This window comes from Drosophila kikkawai, chromosome 2L (assembly GCF_030179895.1).
Source record: "Drosophila kikkawai strain 14028-0561.14 chromosome 2L, DkikHiC1v2, whole genome shotgun sequence".
Classification (NCBI taxonomy): domain Eukaryota; kingdom Metazoa; phylum Arthropoda; class Insecta; order Diptera; family Drosophilidae; genus Drosophila; species Drosophila kikkawai.
In genome coordinates this window covers 14,291,582-14,312,248 of record NC_091728.1, presented here as the reverse complement: position 1 = coordinate 14,312,248, position 20,667 = coordinate 14,291,582, and the positions used below count along the sequence as shown (strand labels likewise).

General features: G+C 38.1%; 2 protein-coding genes across 3 annotated transcripts in view; one reads left to right on the top strand and one right to left on the bottom strand.

Annotated features, from left to right (window-relative positions):
- kek3 (kekkon 3) overlaps positions 1-20,667 on the bottom strand; it is a 35,860-nt gene that overhangs the window by 7,216 nt on the left and 7,977 nt on the right. The window lies entirely within an intron of this gene.
- On the top strand, positions 11,925-18,799 carry LOC108086274 (C-type lectin 37Db-like). 2 transcript variants are annotated; one of them, XM_017183162.3, is made up of 2 exons: positions 11,925-12,001; positions 17,887-18,799. In XM_017183162.3, the coding sequence occupies exons 1-2, from the start codon at positions 11,982-11,984 to the stop codon at positions 18,521-18,523; spliced, it is 657 nt and encodes a 218-aa protein (XP_017038651.1). In that variant the 5' UTR covers positions 11,925-11,981; the 3' UTR covers positions 18,524-18,799. The 2 variants fall into 2 exon arrangements, with proteins under 2 accessions (XP_017038651.1, XP_070144181.1); XM_070288080.1 differs by lacking the exon at positions 11,925-12,001 and adding an exon at positions 14,809-14,826.

Genomic DNA, 20,667 nt, shown 5'->3' with positions numbered 1-20,667 from the left:
TCCAACGTTGCACAGCTCTGCAGTGTCCGCTGCAGTCGCCGCTACCGAAAGCCGCTTTTCCTGCTTATGACACACGATACGTGCCCGGGAGTTCGAGAAACTTTCCCGGGAGATTGTCAGCTCTGAGAACATATACTACACATGGAGTTCCAAGCTCCAAGAGCAATGGCCACGGTGAAGTAAAGGGAAAGAGGACGACGTTCTGCCTAATGAAACTCGCATTAACGGCAAGCTCTATGCTCTGCTCTCCTTCCCCAAAAATGACAGCTCACAAATGTGAGATCTCACATGTCACTGACGATTTCCGCAAATAGTTTATCCCAGGCCCCAAAGAGATAATGTTACACTGGGAAAAAGGGAAGTATATATTTTGGAATAGAGCTAAATGTAAAGCCAATGTCTGCTGTTCATATTCTCTTCAAAAGTAGTTGTATTTTAAAGAAAACAATACAATAAGTTAAAATGAAGTTACTACTATATCTTTATTTAATAAACTCTTAGAATTTACTACCTGATTTTCCCTTTTATTTATCCTTACAAGTCTCCTCTGATTGTTTATGCCTTCACGGTGTAAGACGTATTATGTGACAGCTGCCAAATGTTGGTTGGCTTTGTTTTTGGCACAGATTTTTGGCCAACTTTGGGCAGTATCCTTTTCTATCTCTCTCTTTCAAACACATAACCTCTAGCCCTTGCTTTAATGTAAAAATAATGTCCTTTCAGGCGGCATTGATTGCAAATAAATTACGCACACACAGGGAACAGCTGAGTTCGAGTGAGAGAACAGATTAAGTGGCCGAAAAAGCAGACTTCATAAAGCCAAGCAGCACACACACACACACAAAAACACATTCGTAAATCGGGAAATATTTGGGGAAAATGGTAAAAGCCAGTCTGGCCCCCATTAATTTCACTTTGGCGCCGCGTTCCGTTTGCTGAAACTTTAATTAGAAAATCCTGGCTAAAAGATTTTTTGTGTAATTTTCGCTGCTTGAATGCCTCCGGTAAGCTGGAGCAGGAGTAGGAGCCCGACGACTTCCCTATCTGCTTGCTGCTGATAATGAAGTTCTTTTGCTTCCACTTCCTTGTATTCTTTGCATTCACACTTCCGGCTTCATTATGCGCGAATTATTTTAGCTGCACTTCCCTCGCTCCCCTCAGCCATCCACACGATTTGCCCGTCTTCGACCCTCCGCAGGTTGGAGCAAATATTATTCCACTGCTGCTGCTCGGAGACTTTGATAGTAAATTCCCTTTTAATACTCTTACTACTTGTGGGGTCTATTGATTATGTTGAAAAGGAAGCTAAGCCAAAATATTGATTGCCTTACAGGTCACGTCAAACAACATAATATACAAATGATATATTTTAAGGAATGGTTTTGAATGCCATTTATTTTAATTAAATTCATAATTTTCCTATTAGAATCATATATTTTATGTGATCCTTCTCAAGAAAGAGCATCCCGTAGCCACCACTTCATCAGTGCTAACCAAACAGAGTTAAAAGTAATCTCTAGGCCATTCCCTCCAGTTCGCTGTCATTATTCATTTTTGTGTGCATTTCTTTTTGTGCTGTGTAACCTTTTTTGCCGCATTGTTTTGCAGCTGTAAAGCAATTTTCGCAAGCATAATAGACTTTACCAGCTAAAAACAAAAAACGCAAAAAAAAAAAAAGAATAAGAGTGGGGAAAACAACTTGGGACTGAAGAGGGAGGGAGGGAAACTCCAAGCCAAATGCCAGAAAAATATAAAGCAAGAATAAAACAGAAGCTAAGCGTTATTTCTCAAGAGGCTCGTGGTAACCTGGGGAATACACTCCTCGTTTTTTTTCGCCCCGATTTTTCTCGAGTCCTCTGGCCGACTCCTGTGGTCAGTTGCAGTTTCCGCGACTAGGCCTAGGGTCCTTGCTGCCACATTGTTTGCTACGCTGCATCCTTTCAACTCCGCCGACCCGAGCCCCCATTTTCACCAAGTGCCACTTCAGCGGCTGTTGTTTTTATACCCTTGCAGGGTATTATAATTTCAGTCAGAAGTTTGCAACGCAGTGAAGGAGACGTTTCCGACCCTATAAAGTATATATATTCTTGATCAGCATCAACAGCCGAGTCGATCTAGCCATGTCCGTCTGTCCGTCTGTCCGTCTGTCCGTCTGTCCGTCTGTCCGTCTGTCTGTCTGTCTGTTTCTACGCAAACTAGTCCCTCAGTTTTAAAGCTATCTGAATGAAACTTTGCATATAGTCTTCTATATGCTCTCACTGCTATATATGTCGGAACGGGCCGGATCGGACGACTATATCATATAGCTGCCATACAAATGTTCGATATATTTGAAGAAAAAAAAATTATAACTTGGCTGTTTATCAACATTTTTGCACCATTTTTTAGATATGGCCATTTTATCTTATTTCAGAATTTCAGTAAAAATTTTATGAAAATCGGACGACTATATGATATAGCTGCCATAGGAACGGTCGAGAAATAAATAGGAAAAAAAATTATAGTTTCGTTGTTTTTCAACGTATGTATGTTTATCTACTCTGAGATATAAGCTTTTTTTATTATTCTAGAATTATGGTATAAATTTCATAAAAATCGGACAAATATATCACATAGCTGCCATATAAACCGATCGGTAGATGTAGAGAAAATGTAAAACTGGGAATGTAAAACTGTAACTGTCAAACTGTAAATATAATAGGTATACGTAAAATGTAATGAAACTCTGTTTTGTGAGTGTTTTCAGAATTTAAATCTATAATATAAACATCGAAACCAATCTGCAAGGGTATACAAACTTCGGCGTGCCGAAGTTAGCTTCCTTTCTTGTTACTATTTGTTGCTCGCCGGCCTTTGTCAACATTTGTATTGCCATTTGTTGTTGATTTTAAGTGAGGCATTCCTGCAAGGGGAAAACCCTTAAAAGAGGGTGGACTTGCCTAGGAATATTTTAAATAGAAAGTCGCTGGAATTTTGTAAACTATTTGATAAAATGCCAGACTAACGACGATGTTTTGATTAAAACTAAAATTAATTTGTAGTTTGTTTTTCTTTAAAAAAAAAGCTAATGATGGAATTTAAACTGAACACCAATATATCCTTTTAAATAAATACCATAAAAAGCTAACATCCTATACTTAAGTACCTACTCCATCATCCTGAGAACCACTTGGCTTTCCCCTTTCCTTTCCTTTCCTTCTTTTTCTCAATAAATTTCTCCAGGAAAATGCTCATATTTATGCCTTGCAAGTATCAGCACTCGAACATAAGTTTTCATTGAGTTCGACACTTATTGGGCATGATAAATCACTTGTCCTGGAATGGCATGTCCTGATAATTATTACCCTAAGCAAATATATGAATTTATTGCCCCTAGAGCCCAACACAAAGCATAGATTCTGTGGTGTTTTGTCATCGCTGTGAAAGTTTTGTGTGCGGCAATTAAATAAATGTTTATCTTGGCCAGGGCCGTAAAAAAGTTGTTGGTTTAAGTGCCCGATAAGCATCCTCTACTGGCTGGTAGACCTCCGGAACGTGTGTCTTATTAAGCCATAAATAGAGAAATAAAAGTTAAATTATAACAGGCAGCTAGTAGACAGGCACGCGTACCTTTTTCGAAGACCCAATGCCCCGTTTCCAGGACCTCCACAATAACCAATAATACCGAAAGCCAATAAAAGTAAACAACCCGGGCGAAAAACAACAACAAAACAAAAAGCCGGAGGGCAGCAGCCCGCATACGCATATTACGTATACGCACCGCACACACACCCACACACACGTTTACAATATCCTTAACATAAATATCCAAAAATACTGTGGGTGCTTCAATTTTACGACGATACGGAGTCAAGTCCCTTCTCCATCCTGACAACGTGTTCAATTGCCGCAATAAAACTTCTTGATAATATGTGAAAATCATACAAAGCACAATATTAAATTAGCCCACAACGAAAATGTGAATGGCATTGACGACGACGAGCGACAACAACAACAACAAGAACAGCAAAAAGCACATTGAACATTAAATTGTGGCCAAGGACCATAAAATGTGCAAATGTCAGCCCAAAAAAAAAGCCAACGAAAAAAAGTTGATCAGCATATTCTTTTTCGGTTTTTCTCAGGAGGCGTGGCCGGTGTCGAAACTGCCGCAAGGTAAGCAAACCCATAGAATCGAATGGGATCCGGGCATCCATTTCAACGGATGTATTTTGTAAATTAAATTAATGTGTGCAGACATTGTGGGAAACTCGTCCAATTGTGGTGGATAATTTGAGAGCACAATTCAGGTCGACTTATAGTTGGGCATTCCGAATAAGTTTTGGCAGCCAGCAAACTGAATTAATTTCACAAAACTAAAAGTTTGCCCCAGAGGCTTTTCCTCTGAGGGAAAAACACTGAGAACATTGAGTAAATAATACTTGTTATAATAATAAAATTAAGTTAATTAGGCTGAATATTTTTCCTTTAAATACAAAGGTTACCAAGAAGCTAAAGAACATCGAAGTTAATGGTAGAATAGAGTCCTTTAACTATTGAAAATCTTTAATAGTAATGTAAGTTTATTAACCTTTAGAAATATTACTTTCTCTTAGTGCACTTTCACCTGCTGTGCTTGTAATCAAATTTTCCCTTCTTCATTGAACCTTGAATGGCATTTCCATCTACCTTCATTGGTTTAAACGAGATGCAAACCTCAATCAAAACAAATGAAAGCAGCGCGTCAGTTTATTTGTTTGGCTCTGTTTTGGGCACACCGAAAAGTTTCAGGACATCGCAATTGGTTTTGTGTGACAGTTATTGATTATTTAGAGGCAGGAGCTCGCCAAAAACAGAGCGAGGCAGCTGGGAAATCACCGAAATGGTGAGCAGAGTCCCGGATCGAAGGCAACTCAACTAATTGTCCAGTTTCGACTGAAATGTCATGGCAACGTCGCCAAGCCCAAGCAGATGCAACTTTAATGGCGGAAAAAGGATTTTGGAGACCGGAAATTTGATTTGCCCTTGCTTCACCAGAACGTGGCAACTTTGCCCCCACGCCCTTCGACGTCAACAGTTTTTGCGTTTTTCGCTCCTGGTTAAAATGCATTTTTCAACTTTTCCCCCCCGCAGAGCAGAGTTCAATAATAACATAATATATATATATGCCTGATTTTTTTCAATATTTCCCATTTTTATTTTTTTGGTTGCGATTTCCTGGCGCGTTTTCACGCCAGGCTGATTCGATTTGCACTTGAATCGGTGGTTTGGCTGTGGAGGTTGCAGTTTTTCCAACTGAGCGGTGCCAGTGCCAACGATTGGGCCAAAATTCCATTGCCATTTACTTTCATTCCGTTCGCAAATATTTGCCAAAACTGAATGCAAAAATTACACATGCATTGTGTCGCCGAAAATTCCAGCTATTATGCGCAAATCAAACATAACGATTCCCGATTGTACGAATGCCACGCACACATTTCCTTATGTCAACAATTATTTTTTTGTTGTTTGAGTATTTTTAAGATAAATAAAGGAGGTTTAATATTATTTTAAAGGCAGAGAGATCTACATATATGTTAAAATTTATATTTATATTTAATATAAGAAATGAATTGGTATTCAAATTCTTTTCTTTCTTTTCAAAATTCCTAATGAATCGCTTTATTGAATAATTAATCCAAGCTTAGCAAATCCTTTGGTGTGATATCCAACAAAGTTGTTCCGTTGCGAGAAGCTTGTAAAAATCTTGTGAGAAATCCTCTTATGACAACAATGGGAAACTCAGACAGTAACCGACTTGATTGCATTTCCTTAGCTTTTCCTTCCACCTGCCTGGGCCGAAGGAAACTCCGCCTGACATTCTGTTTTCTGTTTTCAATTTCCCCCTCATCCCCCCTCGCAGCCGAAGAAGGATAATATTGGCAGCAGCCGTTGACTTTTCCAATTGCAGCATCAACATCGGCGGCAGCTGGAAAATCCTCGCTCCGCTCAGCTGATTGCTTCGGGAAAACTTTGAAACAACATGTAGCGGCAGCTAAACTAACAGATAACAGATAGCAGATAAGGGATAACGGATAGTGGGCAGGTCCTTGACGAACTACTCCTCCTATCTCCTTCTATTCAATCCCCTTCCTTGGCTTTTCCATTTGCACTTTTCGTCGCATTTTCAGTTCAATGGGTATAATCAGCCAAGGAAAAGCCTTTGTTTATTTGAAATGCCACTGAGAAAATCATTTTCTGATGTCCTGGCAAGGAATTGATTTTTTAGTAAGAAGTCAAGCACTTTACCGGCCTATTTCTTAATTTCAAAAAGGTACCTTAAAGCTTTATTATAGCGAATAAATTTCTTTTAAATGTAAAATAAAACCCTATCATATTTACAATATTCCGATCGAAATGAACACATTGAATTAGAGCGTGATATGCAATAACAATATGTTGGCACACATTGTTTTAGTGCTTATCCTTCCCGCTGGGATTGAGCTTAAAAAACGAGCAATTTATTACTGTCATCGGCCAGGGAGCCCATCGAAATGAAATGCAAACACGTACACACACACACATCTCGGCCCATTTCTCATAATTGAAATTGTAACGGATCAGGGAATGCAAATAAATACATAGTACTCCCCGATCCTGGGCCCATTAAAAGCCTTTCAATGCATATTCCGCACGTCTATTGTGCTGGCTCATGAATTATTGCATATCCACCGATATATATATATATTTTTTTTGCAGCTATTGAGTACCCTCCCCGGGGTGACCCACATGGCATTTTTCAGTTGTTAGTTGCAGTCAATTAAATGCAAGGGATTATATCAAAATCTTTGCTGTTTTTAATAAATATGCAAACATTTGCATAGAACATGGCCATAAAAAGGTATAGCTACTACCGTACAAAAAATACAAAACAAAAAAGTGAACCCTTTTTATTGTCTGACTCGGCCACGAATGGGAATTTATAATAACCGGTCTATTTTATGGCTTTAACGGCGACAATCGACAGGATAAAGCCCAAAACATTTTGCAGGACAAGGACTAAGCCCGCTCAAAGCCCTGGCTGGATGGATGAGTAGAGAGAAGCCCATTTCCCATGTGGCTCCTCTCCATATTTATACCCTGGGATCGGCATTAGTTTGGCATAAATTTTAAGGCTTACCCACCTCTATTCTAGTTATTTATGCAGAATAACAAAGCGCCGCTCAGAAAGTATTTAAATATGCATATGAAATGGGCGGCTGAAGGTGGAATTAAAACAGTGGATTAGCCCTACAAGGGAATTTCCTATAGAGTTTTGCTTTACTTCGAACAGGTAAACCTTAAATTGAGCAGATGCCAAATATATGTTGTATTTCATTTTCACTTTTAATTAAATTAAGAAGCTTTAATAAATTCGACAAATTCCTTTTACTTGCATAATCAGAAAGGCCATACAGTGGCTTAAAATTGTTAAGGAAATTAAGGATTTTGTACAATTTTTGTTTCGTTTTAAATATATTTTTAATATATACCCTAGAGGGTTAATTAAGCTAATGAAATTCTAATATAATTTAAAGTTTAATTACATTTTAAATCCAACTTAGAAAAAACAAACTATTGCCTCTTGTAACCATTTCTTTGTTTTACTTTCCCTGCTCAGATATATTTTAAAATTTAACCCACTAAGCCACAATTTCTTTTTATTTTTCTTTTCTATTTTTGTTTCTATTAAATATTTAATTTATTTAAAAATTTTACAAGCTTCCCAGGCCAGCAGCTTCCACTGTACCCGCTGAGGTATTGGCAATATAGCATTTTTAATACCTTTTGGCTGGATGCACAGGCACAAAAGAGTGCCACACCTGACCATACACTCGCAGTACCTCCAAGTTCCCCCTACATATATACAAACTATATATACATACATATATTGATTGTATATAGTTTATTTACCATTGTTGTTGGCTTTTGTGCGATGTGCGGCCTGTCTGTAGCCGTTGTTGTATTGTTATTGAAAAGCATTTGGCCATCAAATATGTATATGCACACACATAGCCGCATGTATATTCCACCTATTCAGATATCAATATACCCACAGAGAGTGTGTGGTGGACTGGCATCCAGGTCAGTGGATCAAAAATGCCAAAGACGACTTACAAAAGTTAAAAACAGGCTGGCTGGCTGGCTGGCTGGCCATCAGCATCGAAATGTGGCCCATAAATATTCGTATATGCACATCTGTCCTGCCCTCATCTGTGTTCCACTTTCGCTTTTTGTGTTTGTGCACTCTCCGGCAATGGGTCCAAGTTTCGGTCAAGTGGAGCAGGACTCTTCCCAGAGGGGGAGAAGGAGCAGCAGCCGGAAAGGCGAAGGTCAGCAGCTGTTCAATGCGATGGAGAAAAGTTTTTCCTGAAACTCAAGTACATTTGTGTTTGCTATTTATTTAATTATAATCATAACTTGGCCTAAGGAAATAAAGTTTGCAATAACTAATATTTATAATCCCTTTATACTTCATATTTCCGTATTCATTTCCTTAAAATCCCGACTCAATCAAAGCCTCAGAAATAGACTTGCCCTCGCATTTTTGGGGTTAGAACGAAAAGCCAAAGATTTTCGAAATCCCTACTTCCCTCAAAAGCCAATAAAAGTCAAAGCCAAGTCCCAATGCCAAGTCCCGATCCCATTTTCCGCCCATTTTCCGCCCTTTATACTCCTATTTCCCTACCCTTTTTCTCCACCCGCAGGAACCCCTTTGCATTACCATAAAAAGCGACTGCAGTTCGGGGACTACAAACGAAACGCATTTGTATGCACTTTTGCTTTTCCTCGCCAAACATCAGCCCGGCGAATGCAACATTAAGGCGAAAGTGTTGTTCCTTCATGCTCTGCATATGTGAGGGTGTGATGTGTGTGTATGTGTGTGTGAGTGGGCGGGAGGCATGGTCCGCTTATGCGTCATTATGCAGGGGAAGAGTGAAAAGGGAGAGATCAGTGCCTGAGTGCTTTTCCTTTGCTCATGAGCGTAGGGAAAGGCAGAAAAGAGGGATGCCTCATTGTTTGCCCATTGGGAAGGGGGTGGTAATGGGTTAATAGAGGGAGTTGCAAGAGAAAGGCCTTTTCTTTTCACTAAACCAAAGCTGCAATTGAAGATATCACAGAAGTCAATGTCTGGTAAATAGATTTATGGCTTTTTGCTGAAAGTAAAATATTGGAAAATAAATTTAATGAAGTGTGGTAAATTCTTTTTCTATATTAAATTCACATTTAATTTAAATAATTTTCATATAAATAAGATTGATTGATTTTAAATAATGAGTAACATTTGCGTAAATAAGCCGCAATCACAAAAGCTAATAGTATGCAATAAATTAGGCCATGAAACCAAAGGTAAATACTGCATTGATTTTGAGGTAATTAATTAAAATGGAGTTTTATTTGAATTATAACTAAATAAAATATTCAAATTAAATATAAATAAACAGGAGATAAATAATAAAAATTCAATTCATATATAAATTATTTAAGTATAATTTTAAAACATATAGATAATACAAATAATTATGAAGTTTTGCTAGAAATGCATTAAGATTTTGCTAATTTATATTAAATTATTGTAGTAATATTTTGTGTCATTAAAAAATATTTAAAAACAAGAAAGGAAGCTAACTTCGGCACGCCGAAGTTTCTATACCCTTGCAGATATTATTTCATTACATTTTACCTACGTATACTTATTATGTTTACAGTTTGACAGTTACAGTTTTGCATTCCCAGCTTTATATTTTATCTACATCTACCGATCGTTTATATGGCAGCTATATGATATAGTTGTCCGATTTTTATGAAATTCGTACCAAAATTCTGAAATAATAAAATAAGACTATATCTCAGAGTAGATGAAAATACGTTGAAAAACAACGAAGTTATAATTTTTTTCTATTAATTTCCTGATCGTTCCTATGGCAGCTATATGATATAGTCGTCTGATTTTCATAAAATTTTTACCAAAATTCAGAAATAATATAAAATGGTCATATGTAAAAAATAGTGCACATATGTTGAAAAACAGCTAAGTTATAATTTTTTTTCTAAAAATTTATTGAACATTTGTATGGCAGCTATATGATATAGTCGTCCGATCCGGCTCGTTCCGACATATATAGCAGTGAGAGCATATAGAAGACTATATGCAAAGTTTCATTCAGATAGCTTTAAAACTGAGGGACTAGTTTGCGTAGAAACAGACAGACGGACAGACAGACAGACAGACAGACAGACAGACGGACAGACGGACAGACGGACAGACGGACATGGCTAGATCGACTCGGCTGTTGATGCTGATCAAGAATATATATACTTTATAGGGTCGGAAACATCTCCTTCACTGCGTTGCAAACTTCTGACTGAAATTATAATACCCTGCAAGGGTATAATAACCTGTAAGAATATTTTAGAAAATATTAACAGTATTTTAATTTAAAAAAAAAGTCAAATGATTTCTCTGCTTTCACCAATTAATTCCTATATAATCCTTTTTATCCTGAACATTTTAGTCACCTTGAATTCTCTGATTGATAGAGCTCTATCCTTTTTGCGACCTGTAGAGCATTTGGTAATCGTTTTTCGCAGGATTTTTGTGCTTGGCACAATAGAAGCCACTAAAAAGAGTAAACAATTTGCGCGCATAAAAGCCGTTGAGCAAATAAACTCCTTCCACAAAATCCTGGCAGCCCAGAACAATGCAAATAAAACAAAAGCGAACGAAACGAAACGAAACGAAACGAAACGGAGCAGTTGAGCTTGCCTACTAATGCAAACAGAGCCAAAGCCACACAAGCACACCACACACACACTGCCACACTCGCACACCCACAGACTTTGGCAAACACACCCCTTAACCCATGCCGGCCGCAAGGTGCTTTGTGATGTTTTTGTTGTTCCAGCATTGGTTTGCGGGCTGGGATGTTTAATTTCAGCTGCGGATAGGCATCCAGCCATTTTTTTAATCATGTTTATGGCCAAGCAAATACACACACACATTTTTAATTGCACTCGAAAAATTATAAATTCAAAAAATTGGACATATATACAGTTTAAATTTCCATAAATTCAAAACCTAGATTAGCCGAAAATGCCACTGTAATTGAATGTGAACAATTTGAAATTCATTTAGAGCATTTAAAATTGGCTCAATGCCATTTAAATGGTATTTTTGCATTATTAATTGTCCAGGTAAAAGGCGATGAATCAAGGCAAAGGTTTTAGGCTTATGAGACACACCTCTCAAACATTTCTAATTTAAATTCATTGCTTCTGAGTCAGGCATTTTTAATTGTCTGAATCAATCCGCGCTCGAAATTTTAATTAAATATTTAAATTAAATGCGCATACAAGCAAAACCCGAGAGCGAGGAGAGGTAAATAAATGCACATACGAAATGTCCTTGGGCTCCCTTTTCACCCATTTAGGTTGTGTTGAAATTTCATTTTTTATTATTTTTTTGCTGCATAATAAATACATTTTAGTAGTCCGCCATTCATTTGCATTCATTAGGAATTTTATTCGTGTGGGTTTTACGCGAGTGTGTGTTAGCAATTAAACAAAAACTCCCCTCGCCCCAAGGAGACGGGACTGGGGCAAAGTCAAGGACAATTTCAGGCTTTGCACGTGCCACGCGCACAGAATCGTGCTCGAGCCCAGGACAATATCAAATAGTCCTGCAAAAATGTGGAAAGCCTTTTAAATGTGCATATGGCAATGCACAAAAGAGCGAAATGCAGTTCCCACATGACGCTGATTACACAGAAAGCGAACAGAATACTCTTACTTTTGGCGGGAGTAGAAGTATAACAAAGCCAAGGATAATTTAAGAGATGAATGGGATTTGGAAAGAGCTGAATTTCTGGTAGGATAAGGTAAGCCTAGTCTATAAAATATCAAAGTGCTAGATTTGTTTGTCAAATCATAAATACAAACACTTCAAGTTTATTTATAATTCTAGAAAATAAAGAGTATTAATTATGGCTTCTTACCCTAAAAGGTATGTATTTTTTCATTACACATATGATATTACCTTTGTGCGATTTTAACAATAGCTTCAACCCCCTTCACAACTATTCAACTTTTAGATGTGAGAACAGAAATTTTCAATTAATTCCCCCTGAACTTTTGTACTTTATGCTAGTTTCTGATGCAGAATGGCCTGTGGAATCCAGGTATGCCCGCACACGCTTGCTAAAGACAGAGAGAGAGAGAGGACAAAGGTCAAGTCCCAGATTGCCACGTAGGCAAAAAGTGGATGCCACCTGCCGTCGGCCTAGTTTCGTCGCTGTTCCCCGAAGCATTTATGCCAGCCTTGGTTCCAGCATCCCATCCCCTTTCGCCTCCTGTGCCCCATATTACGATCTGACCTTTGGCCATTGTATCTAAAAGCCTGAAAATGTTGCTCCGTCATGCGGTGGGGACTTTAATATAGAAAAGGCCGAGGCCGCTAGAACAGCTGGGCCAACTGACCATTGGACTGCACCTCCTGCTGCTGACCATCCATCCTCCCTTCGCCCAACCGCTTTTCCCAACTCATTTTCCGATTTTCCAGCTTTTCCTGACCATTTTCTCGGGGCAACCTTCAGACCGGGCCGCAAACTTTTGATTAATGTTTGTTAGTTTGTCTCGGCGTAAAATGTATTTGTTTTAAAACAAAATGCAGTGCACAAAGTGTGAACGAAAGCGAGAAAGAGAGAGGTGTGAGTGAGATGCAGATAGCACTGCTCCTGGCCATATCCTTTTTCCCGTTTCCCCTTTCACACCACCGCTTTTCTGTTTCAGCCAAAGGACTTTTGCTTTTAATTCTCTCTGTGCTTTTTTATGGCTTTGCCTGTTCCGTTCTCATAGCCTGGCATATACATATATATATATGTATATATATCCTTTTTTTTTTTTTTGGTATGTTGGTCCTTTGCTTATTTATCCCCCCTTTATTCACTTTATTTTGGGTGTTCATTCATCTTCACAGTCCGCAGGCGCGCAGAAAAAATATATTTTTTTGATATATTGACTAGCAAAATATTTGGCTTTTACACGTGTCTATGCACACAAACATAGAGCGAAACACTATCCAAGGAATGTCTTTTTTTTTTTTGGCTTGGAGAGATTTTCACAGTATAGAGAGATGAAATGAAATATTGGTGTCTTTTGAGAAATAAAATTCTATATTTTTGTGGCTCTTAAATCAGTTTAGATTATTATTTCAAATACTTTCTTTACCACTTTCCATCACTATTCAAATGTTGTATATTATTATTTCACTTAGTCAATGTCCCCTGTTTTAGGTACATTTTAGTCATATTTTGGCGTATATTTTTATAGGTTCACATAGGCTGTGGGGCTGTGAGGCTGTGTGTGTGCGATGTAGTCAAGCGTAAACTAAAAGATTAGAATTTCAAACATTTTTTTGCACTCAATTCTTTTTAACCGATACCCAATTTGTTCGGGGTCTGCTCCACTCTGCTCCTCTCTGCTCCTTTTCCTTGTCCAATTTGTGGAGCAGCTGCCAAGAAGCGGAGAAAGGGCATGACGGAGGAGTCTCGAGCAAGACAAACGAGGTCTTAATGCGATGGCCCCCGAAATGTAGGCAGCGGAACACTTTTAAAGCAAACGCAAAAGAGCGGCATTTAATATACGTTTCACGCTTGATTTGTTGCCCACAAAAATATGCTTTAAATGCCTAATGGCCACAGTATTTGATGCTGCTGGAAACGTGCTGATTTCCGGCTTGGGATAAAGGATGCCCGCAGGAGGGTTTAATGAGTGCGCCCCACGGCCTTTGGGCGAGACAAGGCACGCATCACGAAATTAGTAGGGAAGGGCCCAGATAAGAATTAGCCAGCTGGAGGGGGTTAAGCCGCGCCATTGTTCTGCTGAGGCTCTCTGGGGTAAGCTTTCTCCCATGGTCTTTATGGGGTTTTTAGCAGAAAATATAACCAGTAGATGGTGGTTCTTAAATTATGATTGAATGGGAATTTAAAGATAGCATATTAAATACATAGATAATTAAATTTAGCTTAAATTTACCTTGATTAAATTATATTAATTTTAAAATATAATAATATTTATCTAGTTTCTTTTAGTAAAACAAAAATCAGCTTTAAAAGGGCTGGAAATAAAAAGATATAACTATAATAAAGATTATCTTAATTGTTTAAAAAATCAAAAAAATATATCATAAGTCCTCGAACATATATAAAATTCATATAAAATTCCTATAAGGAAAATCCCCATCCCATTTAAACAGGGTATCATTGCAAACTAAATGCAATTGAAACAAAATGCAGCTGCCAATTGAGGGAATGTCAAGTTCAGAGTTGCGTGTTAAGTGGAATGATGCAATGATGGAATGATGGAATGTTGCAATGTCAGTTGATTGCGGAGGGTGGCGGGTGGTGGGTTTGTTGAGTGAGACATATACATATAGATGCCACCAGTGACTGACTAATCAGAGGAGCGCCGAGGTTGTCAGCAGTCGAAGCGATTCAACCGTCATCGTTGGCGGCGCATGTAAAGCGATATTTCAGCTGTCACTTCATGCTCCAACTATTCCAAATCAAATCAATGCGAAAGGATTTTTCCCACACCAGATCCTCCGACTGGTTGGCAATGATTTATGTTAAAAGGACTGCACACACGCAAATTGCGAGAGGGGGGAAAGCGAAACGAAAGCGTTACACCTTTTACCAACGCCATGAAATCGATTGCGTATCACCTATTGAAAATGCTGCAGAAAAAATCAATTCACAAAGTTAAATTCAGTCAAAAGCTGATGGAACATTTATTGAGAGTGGATAGAGGTTGAAAAGAATTTTTATAGAGGTAACTTTTTATAAAGAAATCTATACTGTTTATTAATTTCTTTTTACTACTTTATCTTGACTTACAATTAGTTTAATTTGATATAAAAAATGTATACAAATTTACTGGAAATTTCTTAAAATAGAAATTGAACGAAAACTATAAGAACCATTATTTCTTTAAGCAATTATTTAGTATTTGTGCTGTTTAAACATTTTATAATTCATTTATCAAGTTTATAAGTGTCATAACAATTTTTTTTTATATATATAGACAGAAAATCACTATAATTTCTCTTCTTAAAAGTTTCTTTTTCGCTCTTCGGCTTTTCTACAATAATTTATTAGTCTCCTTGATTTTCGTAGAGTGTTCTTGAAAGCCAGCTTTCGGAGGTCCTTTTCCTCTACACTTTTCATTGTCGTGTGAGTTTTTCCACCATAAATTCACAAAAGTGAATCTACATTGCAAATGCAGGCGAATGTGGGAGTGTGCAGGAGCGGCTGGCTGGGTGTGTGTATGTTAAAAAGGAGAAACAAAGCATAAATGTAGCTCAACGTGTTTCGTGCCAGGACACAAAAGGAGCAGAGGAGAGAGCAGAGCGTACAGAAGCTAACGAAGCGTAAAGTTTGCTACCTCCTTCTCCCCCCCACTATTGTCCCGCCCCCTCTCCATCACAATTCCCGCAGTGTTTGCCTTGTGGCATTTTTTATTAAATATTCCTAATAAATTATGCAAAATTTCTGTATTGCCCAGCAAGAGAGAAAGAGAGAAAATGGAAAAACTGTGAATTCGGGGCAAATCAAAAATAAGGAAACAAAAAAAAAAAATGGGGGGCGGCCATCTGTGCGTGTGGGCCTGCCATAACTATCAATAACTTGGCCCCAAAATCCAGCCTCAGATTCTTGAAGCACTAAACTGCACAGAAAGAAATGAGAGTGTGCCTATAAGATACAAGAAAATAATAAAGATACTTGACACATTTTTTTAAATGTAAAAAAAATTCTGAAATATAATTAAGTTTGATTATTTAGCATTTGTATGCCATTATCTTATATTTACTTCCCTTTTTTTTCTTTGTGTAAAGTAAAAATGTACGGAAAATGGGATTAAGAATAAGATTTTTGTGGACGGCCAGCGGGGGCTGCATTATAATACAATAAAAGTAAAGGATATCGCTGTATCCGCTCGTGTTCTGTGATAATAAAATATAAAAATTGAAATATGGTTTGCAATTGAGTAAGCGCATTGAGTGGAAAGCCTGAAATCGCTTTTCCTGTGAAGGGAAAAAGCCACAAAGGGATTGCCGACCCTGTCAGCGGCGATATCTTTGTATCTGAGAGAGCGCAGTTTATCCGTGATGGATGTCGTAAAATGTCCTCTGATAGATGTGATTCAATAAGTTGGTGAGTTGGAGCGAAAGATGCCATCAGAAAGAAGTTTTATTATGTTGCTATTTGAACATGTTTTTCAGCTGCGTTTTGATTAAATGAAATGTGAAGTATTTGTTTATTACAATTGAATTACCTTCATTAGGCTGTAAATATTTTGTTTCCACATGCAAATTTTTTTTCCTGGAGACCCCCAAACCCTCGCCTTCGAATCCAACATCCTGGAAAATTCAATCAATCTACAAATGAATGCATCACAAATAAAAATCTCGACAAAGTCAAAGTATTCCGCATTTATTCCGCTTTTCCCTTTTTGGTTTCTGAGAAGGGTTTTTCCGCCCAAACCCAATGTCGAGCCAACTCAGCCGTAATCAATTTACAATCGCATCATCATCATCATCATCATCATCATCATCAGCAGCACTTCCCCCGCTCGATTTTTCTTCACAATTGCCTGCGCATTCCATCACCCAGAGAAACTCTCTCTTGGTGATGTATAAAAATGGTTAAACAAAGAACTTGGCTTATGAATTAATAAGCTCACACAAGCAAATCGGGGAAAATGCGCTCACATTCGACATACAGACAAGGAGGAAAAGCCTTATAAAAAATCTGCAGCACCAGCAACAAATACAGTGACAGCCATAACAATAAATACAACAAATGTCTTATTTATTTTGGATTTCTTGCCAGCAACGAAAATGGAGAAAGGAGAAATTAAGTTGCCGCCTGCAGCTTTGTAACACCAGAACAGATTGCCACGCCCACGGCCCCAAAAATGCCTTCCAAACACACACACACATACCCCCGCACCCGCATAACAACAAACAAGAACAACACAATAACAGGGAAAAACAACAACATCAGCACGAAGGGAACGCAAAGAATGTTTATCTGATTTAAACGTTGGCAACAGTCAGTCGGCCACATTTCCCCACCTTCTTCTTTCCCCCCTTGTTTTCCATTGCCCCATCCTGGGGCAACCTTTTGCGTGTCTTTGGCTGCCGGCCCCTTTTCCCTCCGGTTTTCTCCGCAAAAACTTATGTTTTTTTCCGCCACTCTCCCCTCTTTTTTCTCTCCCTCTGACCAAGCTTAATTTTCACTTCTGCTGGAAACTTTAATATTAATCATACGACCCGCATGACCCACGAAAGCAGTCCAGTCTACACAAAGAGAAAAATAGTAGCTTATTTGGGAGAGGGTACTTTCTCATAAAGAACGCGATCTAGATAACGTTCTTATCTTTCAGCTAATGTAGTTTTCTTTTATTTGAATTAACAAGAAAGGTAACCAAATTAAAGGAATTTTTTAATAGAATTTGAAATTGTTAAAAAAAAAATATTTTTTGTTTTCCTGATTTGTTCCTATAGCAGCAATATACTATATGTGTATATACTATATACTTATATATTGCCAACAAAAGCAGACTATTTGCAAAGATTCATTCAAATAGCTCTTTAACTGAGAGAATAAAAAATAATGCCTTATCAATGTTTATATTTTATTTTGTACATATGAGCTTCATTCTCATACACACATACAAAAATATATAAATTAAAACTCATAAAGCTTTTGTAAATAAACATCTCTTATCAATCCCCGCCGAAGCCTCATCAAAAGTTTTAGAATAGTTTGTGAATCAGTTCTTCAGAGATTTTCAGCTATAGCGGTCCACACTCTCTTTCATTTCAAGGATGCACATCTTCGGTACTTATATCCTTTGGGCGCTGGCCGCCATCTCCCTATGGCAAGGATCCTTAGCAGAGAATGCTCGCATCTATGAGAATCTGCAAAGCTTGGAGTGGAAAGTGGAAAGAGTGGAAAGAAAACTGGAAGGCCTGCAGGTCAAGTTTGAAAATCAACTTGACCGGATTATGAACCAAATTGAGGGAGTATCGAAAAAGTTAGATGCTGCCAAGCTGGAAATCCCGGATTTAGTTAGGAATTCTGTACCATTTGGTTTCGAACGATTCGATAACAGATACTTCCGTATATCCGATGAACTTGTGAACTGGGACACTGCTGTGCAACGGTGTCGTGAAATGGGAGGTTACCTAGCCTCGATTCGCAATGAGAAAGAAATCCTCGCAATTAAAGAAAAACTTGTTGAATCGAAAGGATACTGGCTGGGCAGCAATGATCGTCTCAATGAGGGTGTCTACAGATCTGTGGCCTCCGACAGGCCAGCGCAGTTTTTAATATGGAGAAAGGGATACCCGGACGACGAAACCCACAGACAGAACTGCGTTGTGTTGCAAGGAGGCTTAATGATGGACTTTAATTGTAGCGATCATTTCCGTTTTATTTGCCAGATGGACAATAACTCTTAGTCATATTGGAACAAATTTATAATTTTAAAATAATAAAATATTAATATTATCTTGAATAAAGCTCCGTCTGCTTAAAAAAATATGCTACTTAGGTACCTTGTGAAATGTGTATATGTGTATATAATGTATATATGATAACAAAGAGTACGGTTAGCGTTATAAATAGCTCTTATCAATCCCAACTTGGACCTATTGCTAGTTGGGCATTTGGGAATCAGTCGATAAGAGACTTTCACCTTTACCCCGGAGCCCGTGTCTTGCGTCACGCTGCTTTAACAGTGCTCTAAACTACATGTCTATTTTTCAATAACTAAAATTCAAATTTCATAATCTTTTTTATAACAAATAAAAAAATAATTTACTCCTACAACCTGTTGTCTTTATTTTATTTATAGATTCTGACACTTAAAGTTTATTTCCCATTTAAAAATATACTCGCAATTGATTAATTTCTTTTCTCTAAATGTCCAAAAACAAAGTTTCAAACAAAAACAAGACATATACTTCCAGATGGTTACCCCAGACCTCCACATGAATCGCCAAGTGTAAATATCCCACGGAGCTTCGTCTCTTCTATTGACTCACTCTTCCCCTTTCCCACAACTAAAAATGTGTTTTCTGCGGTTGCAGTCGCCAAACGTCAAAAGTTCTTAGTTAAATTCGTTTTCGTTTTTCGCAAACTTTCCTCAAGTGGCTCATTGTGGTTTAGCTGGCGCTGTGAAATGTTGACCCACCAACGGGATAGGAATAGGGAAACTAGGAAAACCGAAGGGGGAGTTGGAAAATGGGAGATAACCATCGCGACACTTGCTTACTTTTGACAAGGACACGAAGCACGCACACAAACAAGCGACCGAAACTAACCTAAGACTCCGACGCCAAGCTCTCTGCGGTTTCCGACAACAACTATATATACAGATATATATATATATACAAGCTTAAGTTAAGACTAAAACCAAGACATGCTAAAACTTTTCGGATGTGCCCGGGAAAACGCAAATGATTAAGTGCGTAGCGCGCCATAATTCAACAAGACAACATTGCAGCTATGGCTGCCAAGGGAAAACCCCAAACTGACAGGAGCTGGAGTTTGAGATCTAGTGAAAATGTGGGGGTTTTCCACCGCCAATGATGCAATTGCAAATGACATGGCCAATGGAGCGCGAGTTGCCAATGCGACTGCAAATGCCTCATGGCAGGGATAAGTTTTGATGGAGTCGAATTGAATTTGATGCCACAATGAGCCCGGCTTGAATAAAGCCAAATGAGAAGCGCGAAATCACAGCGGGGATTAAGGGCATAAATCTGGCATCCAGGGTCAACTTTGGCATTTCGTAAATTAGCGCACAAAAGTTTGGTCCTAAGCAGAACCTTGTGTTAATGTTGTCTTTGGAGGTGCTGAGACAACGGTTTTCTGGCCAAAAAGTAGCTGTTGGTTAAGTAAAGAGATGGCTAAGAAGTGGGAGATGATAGCCAGATGATACTTCAAAAATAGATATATAAATAAATTAATTAATTAAATAAAAAATATACATACAATTCAATAAGTAAGCTCTATAAAAGAGTAGCTATTGGTAATGCTAAGAAATGACTAAGAATTAGTAGATTATACCTAAGAATATTGAATAATAAATAAATTAATTAACACTCAAAGGGTAGTTCCCCTTAAATTTGTTATACCTTAAGCAAGTCAAAAACTTATATTTGGCTTCCAATTTCTGCCCTTCTAGCTTAGCATTCTCTTGGCTTTTCCGCTGATTTTCCAGCACTTCCTTGCTAACAGATTTCCCAGCGAAAACAGCAAACACAAGTTTTGCTGTTTAGCATTTCAACGCAAAAAGCAGACAGAGTTGTTGCTGCCTCTCTGTGGCAGTATAGCAATTAATATGTATCTCTTACTCGGCACGCTTTATCGCCGCACTCCACTCCTTGGCAAATGGAATTTCTCTCCATGTCAGGGATTCTTATATATTTTTGTTGCTATTTGTTTATTTTCCCTGCTGTTCTGTTTTGCTTTCTGGGTGTTGTTTTCTTGCTCTCATATATATATATTTTCTTGTTTTTTTTTTGTATTTTCCTCCTCCATCTGCTGTTGGACAAAAACTTTGCACGTAGCCATTTTATTTAGTGCCTGGGCATTTGGC